The sequence below is a fragment of the Salmo salar genome, chromosome 01 (genome assembly GCF_965601325.2).
Source record: "Salmo salar chromosome 01, fSalSal1, whole genome shotgun sequence".
In the NCBI taxonomy this organism is placed as follows: Eukaryota; Metazoa; Chordata; class Actinopteri; order Salmoniformes; family Salmonidae; genus Salmo; species Salmo salar.
Genome location: NC_138291.1, coordinates 29254587 through 29274548, shown reverse-complemented (window position 1 = coordinate 29274548; position 19962 = coordinate 29254587). Strand labels below are relative to the sequence as shown.

The following is a 19962-nucleotide window of genomic DNA, read 5'->3' as shown; positions in this document are numbered from 1 at the left end:
CTAAGGCTTCCATTGGCTGTCTAAAGCCTTCAGAAAGCGGATTGAGCCGTCTCCTGTCTCTGGGCAGAGTATAGTAGCTCAGTTTCTCAGTGGTCTGCCTGGGGACAAAGAGATTGGATATGCGCACGTGCACGCTGTTTTTCTTTTCCTCTTTGAATGAATACACTATTGTCTGGTTGGAATATTATCACTATTTTACGAGAAAAATACCATTAAAAATTGATTTTAAACAGCGTTTGACATGCTTCTAGGTACGGTAATGGAACATTTTGACTTTTTTTGTCTTGAAATGCACTCGCGCGTTACCCTTTGGATAGTGACCTGAACGCACAAACAAAACAGAGGTATTTGGACATAACTATGGATTATTTGGAACAAAAACAACATTTCTTGTGGAAGTAGCAGTCCTGGGAGTGCATTCTGACGAAGATCAGCAAAGGTAATACAATATTTCTAATACTAATTCTGAGTTTAGTTTGCCCCGAAGTTGGCGGGCGTCAAAATAGCTAGCCGTGATGGCTGAGTGAACGTGCCTTAGACATGCTGTAAGGAGGCATGAGGACTGCAGATGTGGCCAGGGAAATAAATTGCAATGTCCGTACTGTGAGATGCCTAAGACAGGACGGACAGCTGATCATCCTCGCAGTGGCAGACCACGTGTAACAACACCTGCACAGGATCGGTACATCCGAACATCACACCTGTGCTGGACCAGACAGGACTGGCAAAAAGTGCTCTTTACTGACGAGTCACGGTTTTTCTCACCAGGGGTGATGGTCGGGTTCGCGTTTATCGTTGAAGGAATGAGCGTTACACCGAGGCCTGTACTCTGGAGCAGGATCGATTTGGAGGTGGAGGGTCCGTCATGGTCTGGGGCGGTGTGTCACAGCATCATCGGACTGAGCTTGTTGTCATTGCAGGCAATCTCAACGCTGTGCGTTACAGGGAAGACATCCTCCTCCCTGCAGGCTCATCCTGACATGACCCTCCAGCATGACAATGCCACCAGCCATACTGCTCATTCTGTGCGTGATTTCCTGCAATTTCCTGTGTTCTTCTATGGCCAGCGAAGAGCCCGGATCTCAATCCCATTGAGCACGTCTGGGACCTGTTGGATCGGAGGGTGAGGACTAGGGCCATTCCCCCCAGAAATGTTCGGGAACTTGCAGATGCCTTGGTGGAAGAGTGGGGTAACATCTCACAGCAAGAACTGGCAAATCTGGTGTGGTCCATGAGAAGGAGATGCACTGTAGTACTTAATACAACTGGTGGCCACACCAGATACTGACTGTTACTTTTGATTTTGATCCCCCCTTTGTTCAGGGACACATTTTTTCCATTTCTGTTAGTCACATATCTGTGGAACTTGTTCAGTTTATGTCTCAGTTGTTGAATCTTATGTTCATACAAATATTTACACATGTTAAGTTTGCTGAAAATAAACACAGTTGACAGTGAGAGGACGTTTATTTTTTTGCTGAGTTTAGTTGTTTAATGTTGTTAGTGTATGTAAGTTGTTGTGTCTGAAACGTTGTTCCCCCTGCTGCTATTGGACCAGGTCTCTCTTGGAAAAGAGATGTTATCTCAATGAGAAAGAAAAAAACTACCGCGGTCAGCCTTCAACTTGAAATCCTCAATGCGAGGGGGCAGTCATTCTCCCCTGGACAAGACTCATGACACTAAGGCTGCGGTTCAAACTCATAAAAGACACACCCTCGTCCATTTACACTCGCCTTATGCCCTTGGGGGAATCCCCGTCGCCATCTTGGCGGGTGGTCCAAATGATTAGCCAAGCAAGGGAAGTTTGCAACCTAAGCCCCTCGGCCCTCGTTTTTAGTCGGCTTTGCGAGTGTACAATTATGTTCACTCCCAGGCCTGAAACTCCCCATAATTCAATTCGTGACGACTGTACATCCGCTAAGAAAAGTCCGCCAAAACTTAAAAACAACATCAATGGAGAAGTCAACATACAAGTGTAAGTAAAAACGAATGCAAATAAGTTAGAAATTGTTCTTGTAATGCACATGACGGCACAAACACCTTGTAAAAAGTAAATATGTTTTTGTTTGGTTATCTTTTGAAAATTGAAGGCGTATATTTATAGTTAATATAAGTGGACATGCAATCATAATTGACTGTAGCGCATATAAAGCACCCACAAGCTACCGGTGGCTGAAAACACAATCATCGCGGGATGAACGAGTGACGAATTTCCAGTTGACCATGGACTGATTCTGGCTCATTCAGTTTCGGTCAGACAGGTCAGGTGACATCAACCCACATGATACGGCACTGGATAAATGTATCACACAAACCACATGCCACAAGCAAATGTGCACCCCACACAGCTGAGTTAGTGGATATAAACTTGTTCACTGTTCAGAAGCATTTCTAGTGTTGTCAATAGAATCTATGGCATACCATGAACATTCTTACTTAGGAGATGGAAAAGGATGAACATGTTTCAGCTGTGCTGTCAAACTGTCTCTCAAACTTGCAGACAAGTTTGAGTTCCAATGTGGATTCCTCTTTGCTTGGTATTTGCTACTGGTCAGGAAGGGGTTGTGTGATTTACAGCACTGATAAAACACATACAAACACTTAAACATATGCTTACTTGCATTTCCTCAGACGCAGTTAGTGTGCTTGTGTGTTGGTGTCGACACATACACTCCGTCACCCTCCTCCCAGTAGGAGCTCAGTCAAGGGCCTCCATTAGGACACTGATTGCAGTTTAATTGGGCAGTAATAACTACTGTGGTTCTCCCTGATTCATTACTACCAGATGATCTCTACAATCTTTATGACAGCCATACTAGGACAGAGACAGTCAGCCAGGTTTTACGACCATTCCTCTGTGAAGATGAGACCCCCTGCCACCCTCTCTATTCCCGCTGAGGTTGGCTGAAATCCCAGAGGCTTCCTGAGAGGAAAAGATGGCTAGCAATGGGTTTTCATGCTTTTGTGTAAGGAAGGCAGATTTGCATTCGGAAAGTTTTCAGACCCCTTGACTTTTTCGACATTTTGTTATGTTACAGGTTTATTCTAAAATGGATGAAATAGTTTTTTTCCTCCCTCAATCTACACACAATACCCCATAATGACAAAGCAAAAACAGGTTTCTATACATTTGAGTTTTTTTTTAAATACATTTGCTATCTCATTTACATAAGTATTCAGACCCTTTACTCAGTACTTTGTTGAAGCACCTCTGGCAGCGATTACAGCCTCGATTCTTCTTGGCGCTACAAGCTTAGCACACCTTTATTTACTGGACAGTTTTATCTCAATCTCTTCATTCGAAGACTCAATCATGGACATTCTCATTGACAGTTGTGGCTGCTTTGTATGATGTGTTGTTGTCTCTACCTTCTTGACATTTGTGCTGTTGTTTTTGCCCAATAATGTTTGTACCATGTTTTTGTGCTGCCTCCATGTTGTGTTGCTACCATGTTGTTGTCATGTTGTGTTGCTACCATGCTGTGTTGTCATGTTTTGCTGCCTTGTTGTTGTCTTAGGTCTTTCTTTATGTAGTGTTGTGTGTCTCTTGTTGTGATGTGTGTTTTGTCCTATATTTATATTTATATTGTATTTTTATTTTTTTAATCTCAGGCCCTCGTCCCCGCAGGAGGCCTTTTGGTAGGACGTCATTATAAATAAGAATTTGTTCTTAACTGACTTGCTTAGATAAATAAAAAAGATTGTGGGGGGTTCCCATTCCTCTCAAGCTCTGTCAGGTTGGACGGGGTGCGTCGCTGCACAGCTATTTTCAGGTCTCTCCAGAGATGTTCGATCGGGTTCAAGTCCGGACTCTGGCTGGGCCACTCAAGGACATTCAGAGACTTGTCCCGGAGCCACTCCTATGTTGTCTTGGCTGTGTGTTTAGGGTTGTTGTCCTGTTGGAAGGTGAATGTTTGCCCCCAGTCTGAGGTCCTGAGCACTCTGGAGCCGGTTTTCATCAAGGATGTCTTTGTACTTTGCTCTGTTAATCTTTCCCTCGACAAGTCTCCCAGTCCCTGCTGCTGAAAAACATCCCATGCTTCACCGTAGGGATGGTGCCAGGTTTCCTCCAGACGTGACGTTTGTCCTGAATGCCAAAGAGTTTCATCAGAACAGAGAATCTTGTTTCTCATGGTCTGAGAGCCTTTTAGTGCCTTTTGGCAAACTCAAAGTGGACTGTCATGTGCCTTTTACTGAGAAATGGCTTTCGTGTGAACACTACCATAAAGGCCTGATTGGTGGAGTTCTGCAGAGAAGGTTGTCTTCCTGGAAGGTTCTCACATCTCCACAGAGGAACTCTGGAGCTCTGTCAGAGTGACCATTGGGTTCTTGGTCACCTCCCTGACCAAAGCTCTTCTCCCCCAATTGCTCAGTTTGGCTGGGTGGCAAGCTCTAGGGAGAGTCTTGATGGTTCCAAACTTCTTCCATTTAAGAATGATGGAGGCCACTGTGTTCGTTGCAACCTTCGAGGCTGCAGAATTTTTTTGTATCCTTCCGCAGATCTGCGCCTTGACACAATCCTGTCTGAGCTCTACTGACAATTCCTTCAACCGCATGGCTTAGTTTTTGCTCTGATATGGACTGTCAACTGTGGGACCTTATATAGACAGGTGTGTGCCTTTCCAAATCATATCCAATCAGTTGAATTTACCACAGGTGGACTCCAAGTTGTAGAAACATCTCAAGGATAATCAATGAAAACAGGATGCACCTGAGCTCAATTTCGACTCATAGCAAAGGGCCTGAATACTTATGTAAATAAGGTATTAATGTTTATTTTTAATATATTTGCAAACATTTCTAAATACCTGTTTTATCATTATGGGGTATTGTGTGTAGTTTGAAGAAAAAAGATTATTTAATCAATTTTAGAAAAAGTCATACGTAGCAAAATGTGGAATAAGTCAAGGCGTCTGAATACTTTCCGAATGCACTGTATATTTTCATGCGTTTGTGTAAGGAACAAAGATGTATATTTACTTGGTCGATGTTACATGGTCAGATCTCAACAGTTGGGATAGGTCTTAGATGTTTTGCCAAAATACCTTTACCACACAAGGTGGAATGATCATAGATGTGGTCATGGAGCATGTGTAGTGCCAGTGCTCCAGGACCCAATAAAACCACTGCATATGACAGGGAAATGGAAAAGGATCAGGAAGCATGTGTTCACTGAACTTCAGTGTTACCAGTGATGTACAGCCACGTGTTCTTGGAACCCTGCCACTGAAGGCGCGATCATCAGTATCTCCCCATTGAAATTGGGAAAGTGTTGAGCACTTGACTTTTGTATGGTAAACTGACAGCAGGAGGGCAAGGGCATAACTATATGCAAAGGGAACAGCTTGACGTGCACACCCTTTCACTGGTTTCTCCAAGAATGTGCAAGACAAATTCATCAGTTTGTTGGCCGGTGGGTATGGTATCGCCCTAATGGGGCCAGTGGAGTGGTTTTTGTATCACTGAGGTAATTTAGTTTGAACTGTTTCCTGTTGTGGAGTTCCTCTATGCTATCTGGAAAGGGGAAGACGGCGAAGAAAACGAGAGACCACAAACCTGTGAACAATTTCACATTGCACTTGGCCAGGTTGAGGTCTTTGCATTTTAGGCAAATATTTAATAATAATATTTCAACAAAGGCATGTGGATAAACATGGTGAGTAGTACAGCATTGTAGACATGCACTTAGGCCTCACCCCTGTCTGTGGTGTTAAGCTTACTAAAGCATCAGGCCCTGTGAGTAACTCACCTCTGTCCCGTTTGGGCTGAGTGTGGTCAAAACTGATGGCCCAACGCTGGAGCTTACATTCAGCCACCACACCCAGGGGGATAAGCAGTGTGGTTTGTGAGTCACACACAGTGACTAAGGCAGATTATTTTACATCTGCCAAGTGGTAGAGGGAGCCCCACTCAAAACCACATTGCACAAAGCTCTGTTGGGGAACTGCTTATCCTCAAGGACAGTAAAACATCCATTACGGAACCTCTCTCCTCTGGTAATCCCAACCCACAATGAGTTATAGCTACCTCTGACACACTGTCAATAATATACACACACAGAAGTGCTCAGTTTAAAGATGGGACAGGAAGTGGTTTTGAATTTAGCTTTGGGTTTCCTGCCAGGGCTCAAATGCTTGAATGAAGTCATACGTGCAAGCTCTCAGCAGACCAGAGTGAAAAAATACATACAGCTGCTGTCTGTGAGCAAAGTATTGACTTGAGGTTGAGGATTGGTTATCACTGCTGAATGTATTTTAGTTTAAATACATAGTAAATATTGAAATGCAGTGGACCAGTTTAGTGAGAATTCGGGCCAGAAAGTCATAGATGCACACTGGGCATAGCTCCAGAATACATTCCAATCATATCTAAGGACCAAGGTTAGAGGGGCAAGGGCAAATAGTAAGAAGGCAGGGGTTGAATAAAGTCCTGTTATAAATGATTAGCGACTGGTGGTCAGTGCTCTTTCATGTACTGAGGTGGTGACATGAGCCTGCACCCCACCATAGCAATTTGATCCATTAAAGAAATGAAGAGTCCAGTCTAGTTGGCAGCTTGTGCATTGACCCATAATCAGGAACAGCAATGCATTATGACTCACATAACACTCTTTTGTAAGGAACCCAGTAGGGGGCTTCTATTTATATCCTATTATGTGAAAGCCTTAAGTTTGTCTGTATAGGCCCTCTGGGGTATTGCAGTATATCTATCACAGCTGTGGTGAGGGTGTGAACACACAGAAAAGCTGCTTTATACAGTATTTGTCCCAGAATGTCTGGACTCGTATGCAGAGAGCACAATGTTTGACCAGCTGTACAGGACATGAGTAGTGTCTGATCCCCCATTCTCCTTGAGATGTGTTGTGTATATTAGGAAGAACAGCACTCTAGACTACACCTGTTGTTGAGGGGAAAATAACTCATTTATAAATCTAGTGTATTACACAATCATTTTCTAGTTGGGTGTTTTACCCTCTGTCTTTTGAGGGTATGCGTGCTTGTGTGTACAGTATGTGTCTCATGTCTTTGTATCAGGTCTTGTGAGTCAGAGGGCCTGTATTTGCCATGCACCTTTGTTAAGTAGAGGTGCAGCACTGACCTACCCAGTGTGATGTCAGTCCACCTCTGTTATAATGGGATCACTTAGGTTTCTCTGTTCTAGATGCACATCTATCGTGCTCAGTTGAGGTTAATTGACTGATACTGACACCTGGGCTTTGAATAACTGTCTTTCATTATCTATGTTGAGTAACTATCATACGCATATAAGTGGTGCATTTCAGCGACTGGTGTTTGGTGGTGATATTCACTGAGTGTCACTGGCGGCCATGATCAGTGACTAACCTACTCCATTAGTGACAGGCTGACAGATATAAGGCATTCACTGCTCAGAGACTTCTCATTACGCTCCATTCACAGAGGAGCTCACCACCACACTGTCACAGTCAATGTCAGACTAATTGGAGCAGTGGTGTAAAGTACTTAAGTAAAAATACTTTAAAGTACTACTTAAGTAGTTTTTTGGGGTATCTGTACTTTACTATTTATATTTTTGACAACTTTTACTTCACTACATTCCTAAAGAAAGTAATGTACTTTTTACTCCATACATTTTCCCTGACACCCAAAAGGACTAGTTACATTTCAAATTGCTTAGCAGTACAGGAAAATGGTCCAATTCACGCACTTCTCAAGAGAACATCCCTGGTCATCCCTACTGCCTCTGATGTGGCGGACTCAATTAACAACACATTCTTCATTTGTAAATTATGTCTGAGTGTTACCCTACCAAACCCGTAAATAAAAAAAATAAAATAAAATGGTGCCATCTGGTTTAGCTTAATAAGGAATGTAAAATTATTTATACTTTTACTTTTGATACTTAAGTATATTTTAGCAATTACGTTTACTTTTCACACTTAATTATATTTAAAACCAAATACTTTGACTTTTACTCAAGTAGTATTTTACTGGGTGACTTTTACTTGAGTCATTTTCTATTAAGCTATCTTTAGTTTTACTAAATTTTTCCCCACTGAATTGGAGTAGTGTCAGGGTTCAGGGTTCAGACTGACAACGTGCAGGTAGCCTAGCTGTTAAGGTGTTGGGCCAGTAACCGAAAGGTTTCTGGTTCGAATCCCAGAGCCATCAAGGTGGGAAAAATCTGTAGTTTTGCACCTTCAGCAAAGAAGTGAACCCCCAACAACAACTGCTCCCCGGGTGATGACGTGGACGTCGATTAAGGCAGCCCCCCGCACCTCTGATTCAGAGGGGTTGGGTTAAATGCGGAAGATACATTTCAGTTGAATGCATTCAGTTGTACAACTGACTAGGTATCCCCCTTTCCCCTTCCCCCATTATACAACAGCCTCTGACTCCCTGAAGAAACCCCAGAGTGCCACTGCTGGCCCTGCACTGCTTTGCTCACAGCCTCACACTACAGAGACTCAGACTGGGGAGAGGTAGTGACATGCCCCACCTCCCCAGCAGCCCTCCCCCAGTGGTAAGGCCATCACACATCTTAATGATGACAAACATACAGTCACCTAACCAGTGCGCCATAGGGACAGCAGTCACTCTACTCTCACTATATCTATACGGTGTAATAATCTATTTCTATATTACTCTTGTGGTAATTGCCATCTCCATAGTACAGATATGCTTCATAATCTATGAGAGTCTCTGCCAAGTGTATAGTAAATGTCCACTGCCTGCAGCATGAGTATATTATGTTTGCGCGCAGTGGGTACAGACAGGGACTGAAGCACCATAGTGCTAATAGCAGTGGAATGGGGAGGGCTAGTGTTGGAGTCCCCTCTCAGCTGCAGCACAGCTGTCTTAACGCCACCCTCCGTCTGCATGCAGGGAGGGGTAGAGTCAGCACTGTGGCTCCACCAGCTAGTTTTACAGCCGTTGCTCTATCCATTCAATCTCTAGAATTGGGCTATGCTCCATTGGCACTGTACACTCCTTTCTTATAGAACTGAGCTTTAAAAATAATCAGCCATCTGTGCCTTCTTATCCAAGACCGGGACACTGCTGTACACAATGTAAATACAAAACATCACAATAAAATGTTATGCTCTATTTAGAACATTGTCAGATAATATTGAGCTTTTGTGTACATGACTCTATGGGCCTGCCAGTCCAAAATCAGAGAGCTGGTCTGTAAAAACAGACAATGGGGAGGGAGGAGGTCTTTCGGGAGGGATTTTGTCATATCAGAGCAGTGGAGGCTGATGGGAGGAGCTATAGGAGGACGGGCTCATTGTTATGGCTGGAATGAAATCAATGGAACGGATTCAAACATAGGGTTTCCATATGTTTGATACCGTTCCATTAATTCCATTCCAGCCATTACAATGAACCTGTCCTCCTATAGCTCCTCCCACCAGCCTCCACTGTATCAAAGGAGCCCCACTTTTACACTACTGGTACTAGTCTATTTTTAATAATCTCAATCTGATTTCTATTCTTAAGTAGTCAAGAAAATGTGTGTTCTTTTGTGGAGCAGCGACGACGTCTCCTGGCTGGGATGAATTGTCAGCAGCTTGATGAGGATGACACAAAGGCTCTTCTGTGTCACTAGGCTGTGATGCAGCAGTCTCTCTCTCGCTGTCTGTGGAATTTATGCAGAGGTTTGGGAATGTGCTGCAGAATGGCTAGCACCTTTACAGAGCCCTCCATAACATGAGGATAATGACCTACATGCAAGACTGGAAACAGTAGCCCCATCACATGATCATTATGACTTAATGTTTTCCCTTTTCACAGAACTGAAATACAGAGGAAGTGGTATTTGGAAGTTGTATCACACAGTAACAGTGTATAGGCAGGTTTACAGAAGTATGCTCCACATTGAGGTTTTCCAGTTATAGAGCCATCAGTTGGCAGAATTGCCTCTGAATACTAAAAGTATTTCCTAAATATTGGCCACCAGCAGTCCTTATAGTTTTTTTTAAGCAATGATATTTCTGCTTGTCAAAAACATACCATTACAAAAAACAACAGTATTCTCATATACACTGGACAGGTGCACACATACAGTATAATTATCAAATGAAACACTCAGGTCCAAAAAGATAAGTTCATCAGAATGCAGCAATCACAGAGCTCCTCTGGTCAAGGCAGCTGTTCTCATTTCAGTGAAAGCCTTCTTACTATATTCTCCTGTAGTGCTAGCCTAATTAAAGAAAACGATACATTTTAAGAGAACGTAAGCTTTAATATTTTATAGCAGGAGAAATTGCAAGGGAGAGGAGAGAGAGAGACAATCTGAAATGCTGCTCAATGATACCATGTACTGGACTTCCCCTTCATCCCTCTGCCCTGTCATGCCCTGTCCTCACCACCCAGAGGGGAGGAGGATGACACTCAATGCCGGCTCTGTGTCAAAGTCATTTGGCTCAACATATCCTGGCCAAGGAGAAGAGGGGATTGAATAAGAAGCCCTACTACTTTGATCCTTACAGTCCAGTGGCACTTAGACAGCATACAGAGGGAGAAAAGAGCAACTAGCAGTAATTCTCAAATTATCTGTTTTGGTTATTTATAGCAAAGGCAACAAATGGCAATTAATCTCTGTGCAATTGCCACATTCCTCCTGCCTTTTCCTGTTGAGTGGAAAGACTTAGAGGCTATGTATTATCAGCCAAGAAGGCCTTGAGAGATTTGAGGGTGGTGGTCTGTGATTCATTCAACTAACATGCACACTTTCATCTCTGTCTCCTGTGTGTGTTTGTGACTAGGACATTTTAGAATGTACAGTATGTGTATTTGTAAAAGGTTCTGATATCCACCACTTTTTTTGTCTCTCGAGTGTCTTTTTGATAGGAAAGGGAGGCGTGTGTATTCTGATTTGGTTAAATTTTTTTACTTAGTCACATGCACATGTAGTTGCAGTGTACAGTGATTCTTAAGCTCCGAGACCCCAACAGTGCAGGTGTGAATGAAACAATAACAATTATAATATGTTTACAACTGTGACAATGATAAATCTACAGTAAATCCACTGTTTAGTCATTCAAAATTGGATTATGGAGAATTTACTCATTCTCTGTCCGACCGCTTTAGATTTAAAACAAATCTCTTGGTATTCACTTTAGATTACAATCCTTTTTAAATCTGAGAAAAGAAAAAAAAAAAAATTATACAAAATGTCCTACTTTAACAAACAAGGCCAAACTCAGGGGAGTGAATAGTATACACCACAGATGGTCATTTAAGCAGGTTTTAAGATAGTAGTAGGTTTTTCTCTACCCTCTTTAGAATCACTGCTAAGTGGATCACTTGATTGAACCCAGACAATGACTGGTACAGTTTGATTACTATCCCTATTAATCATCATTAATGAATCTGCCAAATTTGATTTATAACAAATAAAAAAAGTACAAAGTCATTAGTCAGCAAACACTTAACATGGAGATTAACCCCCACTTGCTTGTTAGTAAATGTCATTGAGTCTCTCAATCTAGCTGAAGAGAGGGCATTGGAGGTAGACCTGCCAACCAACAACACTACAGCCCCACTATGTAAACAGAGATCTGCATGAAAGGCTGCAAGGGGGCCCATGCATGCCTGTGGGAGTATGCGGTACGCTTCATGGTTTATGCTTGAAAAAGAAAATCTTCCTACTAATCTGGGTCTTGGTGAGGAATTCCCCCTGCATGGAGGGCCATTCAGGGAAGCTGGCTATATGCTCGATCTACTTGGTGATGCATGAACATTGAACTACAGTATGGAGTATAGAATAACTGACATGTAACATGGTAAATTATTTGGTGGCTCATTGTATTAATTATGGTGAATGTCTACTTTAGCTTATATGTTAAATCTTAATCAAATCAACATAAAACATCTACATTTAGAAATGTTACCTTTCCATGTCCATGTTTAGCAGCACAACTTGCTGTTTCCCATTGTGAGCAACTATTGCCCCCTAGTGCTCAGAAATGGAAGTGTCTGGTCATTTCTTTGGAAATCATCCTGGGCATCATCTAAGGGTCATGTGCTCGATTACCCCCAACACTACATATTTTTGTTGTGGCCTCAGACAAGAACACCTGATTCTACTTGGCAACTAATCATCAAGCCTTTGACAAGTTGAATCAGGTGTTTTTGTCCGGGGCTACAACAAAAAATGTGTGCTGTTCGGAGTACTTGATGACCAGAGTTGGGAAACTGGTTTAGTGGACCCATCCGTTTGAGGCATATGAAAGGCAGTGGGTGCCAATTCTAGAAACAGGTCACCTGAAAGGACATAGCTAGAACCATTCCCATCCACCAGGCCTGTTCTGCAGCTAGCTGTTTGCATGGAGTCCAGTGGGCTTCCGAGTGGCACAGCGGTCTAAGGCACTGCATCTCAGGGTCTGTAGGAATGCTAGAGGCATTCCTACAGACCCTGATTCGATTCCAGGCTGTATCACAATCGGCAGTGTTTGGGAGTCCCATAGGGTGGCACACAATTGGCCCAGCATCGTCTGGGTTAGGGTTGGGCCGGTTAACGGACTTGCCTGGTTAAATAAAATCATGCACAATCGAACAAGCAGGGTATTGCTCAAAGCCAGTGTGATTTAATGTTCAGTGCTCCATGCTATGCACCAATGTGTAAGGGCTGGACAGGGCGCACACACTGAACAAATAGCTCAGTGCATCGCAGAAAATAGTGATTGTCTGCTATCTACAGTGCCTTCAGAAAGTATTCACCCCCCTTGACTTTGTGTTACAGCCCGAATTTAAAATGGATTAAGTTGAGATTGTGTCACTGGCCTACACACAATACCAAACTGGAATTAAGTTCATTGTTTTTTACAAATTAATTAAAAATAATCTGAAATGTCTTGAGTCAAGTATTCAACCCTTTTGTTATGACAAGTCTAAATAATTTCAGGAGTAAAAATGTGCTTTATAAGTCACATAATAAGTTGCATGGACTGTGTGCAATAAGTGTTTAACATGTTTGAATAACTACCTCATCTCTCTACCCAACACAAACAATGTATACGAAACGCTTCAGTCTGGTTTTAGACCCCATCATAGCACTGAGACTGCACTTGTGAAGGTGGTAAATGACCTTTTAATGGCGTCAGACCGAGGTTCTGCATCTGTCCTCGTGCTCCTAGATCTTAGTGCTGCTTTTGATACCATCAATCACCACATTCTTTTGGAGAGATTGGAAACCGAAATTGGTCTACACGGACAAGTTATGGCCTGGTTTAGATCTTATCTGTTGGAAAGATATCAGTTTGTCTCTGTGAATGGTTTGTCCTCTGACAAATCAACTGTAAATTTCGGTGTTCCTCAAGGTTCCGTTTTAGGACCACTATTGTTTTCACTATATATTTTACCTCTTGGGGATGTCATTCAAAAACATAATGTTAAATTTCACTGCTATGCGGATGACACACAGCTGTACATTTCAATGAAACATGGTGAAGCCCCAAAATTGCCCTCGCTAGAAGCCTGTGTTTCAGACATAAGGAAGTGGATGGCTGCAAACGTTCTACTTTTAAACTCGGACAAAACAGAGATACTTGTTCTAGGTCCCAAGAAACAAAGAGATCTTCTGTTAAATCTGACAATTAATCTTGATGGCTGTACAGTCGTCTCAAATAAAACTGGTAAGGACCTTGGCGTTACTCTGGACTCTTATCTCTCTTTTGAAGAACATATCAAGACTGTTTCAAGGGCAGCTTTTTTCCATCTACGTAACATTGCAAAAATCAGAAACTTTCTGTCCACAAATGATGCAGAAAAATTAATCCATGCTTTTGTTACTTCTAGGTTGGACTACTGCAATGCTCTACTTTCCGGCTACCCAGATAAAGCACTAAAACTTCAGTTAGTGCTAAATACGGCTGCTAGAATCCTGACTAGAACCAAAAAAATGTGATCATATTACTCCAGTGCTAGCCTCCCTACACTGGCTTCCTGTTAAGGCAAGGGCTGATTTCAAGGTTTTACTGCTAACCTACAAAGCATTACATGGGCTTGCTCCTACCTATCTTTCCGATTTGGTCCTGCCGGACATACATACACGTACGCTACGGTCACAAGACGCAGGCCTCCTAATTGTCCCTAGAATTTCTAAGCAAACAGCTGGAAGCAGGGCTTTCTCCTATAGAGCTCCATTTTTATGGAATGGTCTGCCTACCCATGTGAGAGATGCAGACTCGGTCTCAACCTTTAAGTCTTTACTGAAGACTCATCTCTTCAGTGGGTCCTATGATTGAGTGTAGTCTGGCCCAGGAGTGTGAAGGTGAACGGAAAGGCTCTGGAGCAACGAACCGCCCTTGCTGTCTCTGCCTTGCCGGTTCCCCTCTTTCCACTGGGATTCTCTGCCTCTAACCCTATTACAGGGGCTGAGTCACTGGCTTATTGGTGTTCTTCCATGCCGTCCCTAGGAGGGGTGCGTCACTTGAGTGGGTTGAGTCACTGACGTGGTCTTCCTGTCTGGGTTGGTGCCCCCCCTTGGGTTGTGCCGTGGTGGAGATCTTTGTGGGCTATACTCGGCCTTGTCTCAGGATGGTAAGTTGGTGGTTGAAGATATCCCTCTAGTGGTGTGGGGGCTGTGCTTTGGCAAAGTGGGTGGGGTTATATCCTTCCTGTTTGGCCCTGTCTGGGGGTATCGTCGGATGGGGCCACAGTGTCTCCTGACCCCTCCTGTCTCAGCCTCCAGTATTTATGCTGCAGTAGTTTGTGTCGGGGGGCTAGGGTCAGTCTGTTATATCTGGAGTATTTCTCCTGCCTTATCTGGTGTCCTGTGTGAATTTAAGTATGCTCTCTCTAATTCTATCTTTCTCTCTCTCGGAGGACCTGAGCCCTAGGACCATGCCTCAGGACTACCTGGCCTGATGACTGCTTGCTGTCCCCAGTCCACCTGGCCGTGCTGCTGCTCCAGTTTCAACTGTTCTGCCTGCGGCTATGGAACCCTGACCTGTTCACCGGACGTGCTACCTGTCCCAGACCTGCTGTTTTCAACTCTCTAGAGACAGCAGGAGCGGTAGAGATACTCTCAATGATCGGCTATGAAAAGCCAACTGACATTTACTCTGGAGGTGCTGACTTGTTGCACTCTCGACAACTGTGATTATTATTTGACCATGCTGGTCATTTATGAATATTTGAACATCTTGGCCATGTTCTGTTATAATCTCCACCCAGCACAGCCAGAAGAGGACTGGCCACCCCTCATTGCCTGGTTCCTCTCTAGGTTTCTTCCTAGGTTTTGGCCTTTTCTAGGGAGTTTTTCCTAGCCACCGTGCTTCTACACCTGCATTGCTTGCTGTTTGGGGTTTTAGGCTGTGTTTCTGTACAGCACTTTGAGATATCAGCTGATGTAAGAAGGGCTATATAAATACATTTGATTTGACATGCAGACCACTGTAAGGTCCCTCTGTAAAGTAATGAATTTCGAACAGATTCAACCACGAAGACCAGGTTTTTCAATGCCTCGCAAAGAAGGGAACCTATTGATAGATGGGTAAACATTTTAAAAAGCAGACATTGAATATTCCTTTGAGCATTGTGAAATGATTCATTACATTTTGGATAGTATATCAATACACCCAGTCACCGTAAAGATAGACGTCCTTTCTAACTCAGTTGCCGGAGAGGAAGGAAAACAGCCCTCACCACGAGGCCATTGGTGACTTTAAAAATTAAGAGTTTAATGGCTGTGACAGGAGAAAACTGAGGATGAATCAACATTATAGTTACTCCACAATAGTAATCTAATTGACAGTGTGAAAAGAAGGAAGCCTGTACAGAAAAATGGCTGCATCATGTTATGGGTATGCTTGTAATCGGCAAGGACTAGGGAGTTTTTTAGGATAAAAGAAACAGAACAGAGCCAAGCACAGGCAAAATCCTAGAGAAAAACCTGGTTGTCTGCTTTCCAACAGACACTGGGAGACTAATTCACCTTTCAGCAGGACAATAACCTAAACCAAAGACCAAATATACACTGGAGTTGCTTACCAAAACGTCATTGAATGTTCCTGAGTGGCCTCGTTAGTTTTAAATCAGTTTTTTTATTTTTTATTGATGGCAAGACTTGAAAATGGCTGTCCTGCAATGATCCAACTTGACAGAGCTTAAATGTGTGTATGCAAATATTGTACAATCCAGGTGTGCAAAGCTCTTAGAGATTTACCCAGAAAGACTCACAGCTGTAATCACTGCCAAAGGTGATTCTAGCATGTATTGATTCAGGGGTGTGAATACTTATGTAAATTAGATGTATATTTAATTTACAATACATTTTACATTTTAGTCATTTAGCAGATGCTCTTATCCAGAGCGACTTACAGTAGTGAATGCATACATTTTTTTCCCCCCGTACTGGTCCCCCGTGGGAATCGAACCCACAACCCTGGCGTTGCAAACACCATGCTCTACCAACTGAGCCACACGGGACCTACAATAAATGTTAATGTTTCTACAAACATGTTTCCACTTTGTCATTATGGGATAGTGTGTGGGGACTGGTGAGAAAAATGTTTTAAATTTAGGCTGTAACTACAAAATGTGTAATAAGTCAAGGGGTATGAATACTTTCTTTAGACTATATCTACACACTAGCACTCTGCTGCTGAACATGATATACACTGAGTATACAAAACATTAAGAACGCCTGCTATTTCCATGACAGACTGACCAGGATGTTACTTGTTAAATCAGTGTAGATGAAGGGGAGGAGACAGGTTAAAGAATACTTAAGCATTGAGAAATGGATTGTGTATGTGTGCCATTCAGATGGTGAATGGGCAACACAAAATATTTAAGTGCCAAGCGAACCGGTGTGTCAAGAACTGCAACGCTCCTGGGTTTTTCATGCTCAACAATTTGTGTATTAAGAGTGGTCCACCACCCAAAGGACATCCAGCCAACTTGACACAACTTAGTATAGTCTGTGTATTTGACATACTTTAATTAGCTAAAATTATATTTCATTAACTTAATCATCCCACAAATGTGTTCCAACAGTTAAATACTGCAATGAGAAAACCATGTTCTGAAGGAGAATGTTTTCTTTTCCTTTTCAAAGGTAGACCCAGCGAAATTACATTGCCACGTTCAGCACCACATATATTGCAATAAGCGAGGTGCAAGAATTTGCTCCCACAGTCACACACAGTATCTGCACATGTGTATGAGTTTGCATCTCGCTGTATGGGACCAAAACAGCTGATAAGTTTAGCCACACGCTTCAACACTCTTAGTTGCTGTGGAAATTGATCCACTATGCTGTTTACTTTGTGCACCTAAGTCACATCGTGGAGTCTACCTCTAACTGGGATTTGTTTTAGAATCATGGTGCAATGAGTATCACAGTCTGGTAAAACTCATAGTCCGTACTGAGACATGGATATATCGATAAAGGATTTTCAAATGAGTTCTTTCAACATTAGTGCTCTCCCCTGGGGTCCATTCGATTTAAACTCCCATGAACTGTACATGACATTTCTCCTTAGGGGTGCAATTAAATTATTTGTATACCACAACCCTGACAACCACATATACACAAGACATTCACTCAGACAGCTCTGCGAATGTGAAGGATTCGGATGTCAGGACTGTTATACTCAGGGTCCTGCTTGTTCAAAGGGATCTCCTCAGACTGGAAGTCTTGTAGCAGCAACTGATTGGACAACAGAACAGAGGAACAGCACATCATTGAAGAGGAAGATGGTCCTAAGATCTCCACAGAAGACATGAAAAGTTTACATATAACAGCTAACTACATTTCCTTACACAACAGCATATATGATAACAAGAACTGACAGAATTCTCACCTCAAAAAATTGTTTCTCCACTTTGGGGTTGACACCCACTGTGCGTTGCTCATAGCAGCATATGATGGTGGTCTCTGGTCCAACCAGGTGCTTCAGGGTTTCCACCAGTGGCTTCACGGACTAAGTACAACAGACAGTAAAAAAAAATATATATTTTTCACCCATGTATTGAACTCAAAGTAACTCATCCCACTATCAATAGTGTTTTATTACTAAATGTGTTGGGCAGTTATATAGGTGTTCAAGCTATAAAAAGCAAGTCCAACAAAAACTGAGCCTAGGTTAGTACCCCCAAATATTAAAATTGCACAAATTCAGTATCACAAGAGTAAATGATAAAGTACAACACCTGTTCATAATAGATGCAGTCTGCCATCAGGATAAAATGTGGGTGTGGTAGAAACTCTGACACATTTTCACCCCTTTAAAAAACAAGAGAATCCCACATTTGAGACATGAACTAGGCTAAATCACATGTCCCATCTATAGAAAAGCCATGGTTTGCCTACACATTAATAGCCTACTGTGATGACTATGGTTGTTGTTTGCCTTGTCTTAGGAAATACAATCTATATTAACTAACAAGTACTGGGATAAGTACAGTACAGACCATTTTAGTACCTTGGCTTCGATGGATCCACTGCTGACAAGTTCCTGGTTGTCTTGGATATTGACTTGGAGTAGAGACTGCAGGTCCTCGAGGTCCGTCACAGTAACCTGAGCTCTACAGGATAGAAAGAGAGAGGAAGACTATATGTTCATTATGATTAAAATAATTTCATCAATCAGTTCTGTACCAATGTAATTTCAGACCATTCGATAGGTAACTAACGTAGTTATGTAATTATTAACAGTTCAGCTAGACAAACGTTAGCGAGCTAACTAATGTTAGTTTAATTTAGTTAGAAGCGAAGGAAATAGTTAGTAAACTATTCATATAGATAAAAGGCTCACAATAACATTTAGTAGGTACTTAACGTTACTCACCCCAAAGATGCTGCCATAAGGCCCACTACTCCTGTTCCTGCTCCTAACTCTAGAATGTTTTTGCTAGCCCACATGTTCACGCCCGAGCAAGGGTCATACAACGTTTTAGTTTCTAAATATTTTGACAGGACGATTGCTGCATCCCACACCACACAACCGACGTCTCCTTTAAAGCACTGTTTGATTTTCAAGACAGATCCGTCGTTTTTCTCAACGTCTCTTGTAAAATAATTATTGTGGTGTAACGTATGCTCCGCCATCTTTTCTTCTTCGATGAGGTTTAACGGCGGTTGGCATCCAAAAAATGTTGCATTACCGCCACCTACTGGAGTGGAATGAATACTTTAACTCCCTTACACATCGCAAAAAAAATCTAATCTTCAAAATCTAATTTTAAAACAAATAAAAAACACAACAAATACCCTACCATCTAACACTACACTCACAAATAATACATAATAATAATAATAATATAATAATAATAATAATAAAAAACAAAACTCCCACTTCCTTCTTTCAATTCTCCATATTTTAACATGGCTAATCTGAAAACAAGGCTCCCTAAATTCTCTTCGCATATCGATTGCGCAACCTGGGCTGGCAAAACCCTGGATCATTGTTATTCTAACTTCCACGACGCATTTTTTATTTATTTATTTATTTCACCTTTATTTAACCAGGTAGGCAAGTTGAGAACAAGTTGTCATTTACAATTGCAACCTGGCCAAGATAAAGCAAAGCAGTTCGACACATACAACAACACAGAGTTACACATGGAGTAAAACAAACTTACAGTCAATAATACAGTAGAAAAATAAGTCTATATACAATGTGAGCAAATGAGGTGAGATAAGGGAGGTAAAGGCAAAAAAGGCCAAAGCAAATACAATATAGCAAGTAAAACACTGGAATGGTAGATTTGTAGAGGAAGAAAGTGCAAAGTAGAAATAATGGGGTGCAAAGGAGCAAAATAAATAAATAAATACAGTAGGGGAAGCGGTAGTTGTTTAGGCTAAATTATAGATGGGCTATGTATAGGTGCAGTGATCTGTGAGCTGCTCTGACAGCTGGTGCTTAAAGCTAGTAAGGGAGATAAGTGTTTTGAGTTTCAGAGATGTTTGGAGTTCGTTCCAGTCATTGGCAGCAGAGAACTGGAAGAAGAGACAGCCAAAGGAGGAATT

The 19962-nt window shown here is 42.2% G+C and overlaps 1 protein-coding gene across 2 annotated transcripts; it reads right to left on the bottom strand.

The window, feature by feature from the left end:
• Positions 1 to 16907: 16907 nt before the first annotated feature.
• vcpkmt (valosin containing protein lysine (K) methyltransferase) lies at positions 16908 to 19088 on the bottom strand. 2 transcript variants are annotated; one of them, NM_001141246.2, is made up of 5 exons: positions 18782 to 19050; positions 18405 to 18518; positions 18144 to 18216; positions 17795 to 17914; positions 16914 to 17640 (listed from the first exon to the last, which is right to left on the bottom strand). In NM_001141246.2, the coding sequence occupies exons 1-5, from the start codon at positions 19039 to 19041 to the stop codon at positions 17536 to 17538; spliced, it is 672 nt and encodes a 223-aa protein (NP_001134718.1). In that variant the 5' UTR covers positions 19042 to 19050; the 3' UTR covers positions 16914 to 17535. The 2 variants fall into 2 exon arrangements, with proteins under 2 accessions (XP_014025423.1, NP_001134718.1); XM_014169948.3 differs by lacking the exon at positions 18144 to 18216 and having other exon boundaries at positions 16908 to 17640; positions 18416 to 18518; positions 18782 to 19088.
• Positions 19089 to 19962: the final 874 nt, after the last annotated feature.

Coding starts and splice junctions, on each gene's coding strand:
- vcpkmt (NM_001141246.2), bottom strand. CDS start 19,041: ATGGCGGAGCATACGTTACACCACAATAATTATTTTACAAGAGACGTT. Junction 18,217..18,404: donor GAAGCCAAGGTACTAAAATG/GTCTGTACTGTA, acceptor TGTTTTTTAAAG/GGGTGAAAATGTGTCAGAGT. Junction 17,915..18,143: donor ACTGCATCTATTATGAACAG/GTGTTGTACTTT, acceptor TGTTGTACTTAG/TCCGTGAAGCCACTGGTGGA.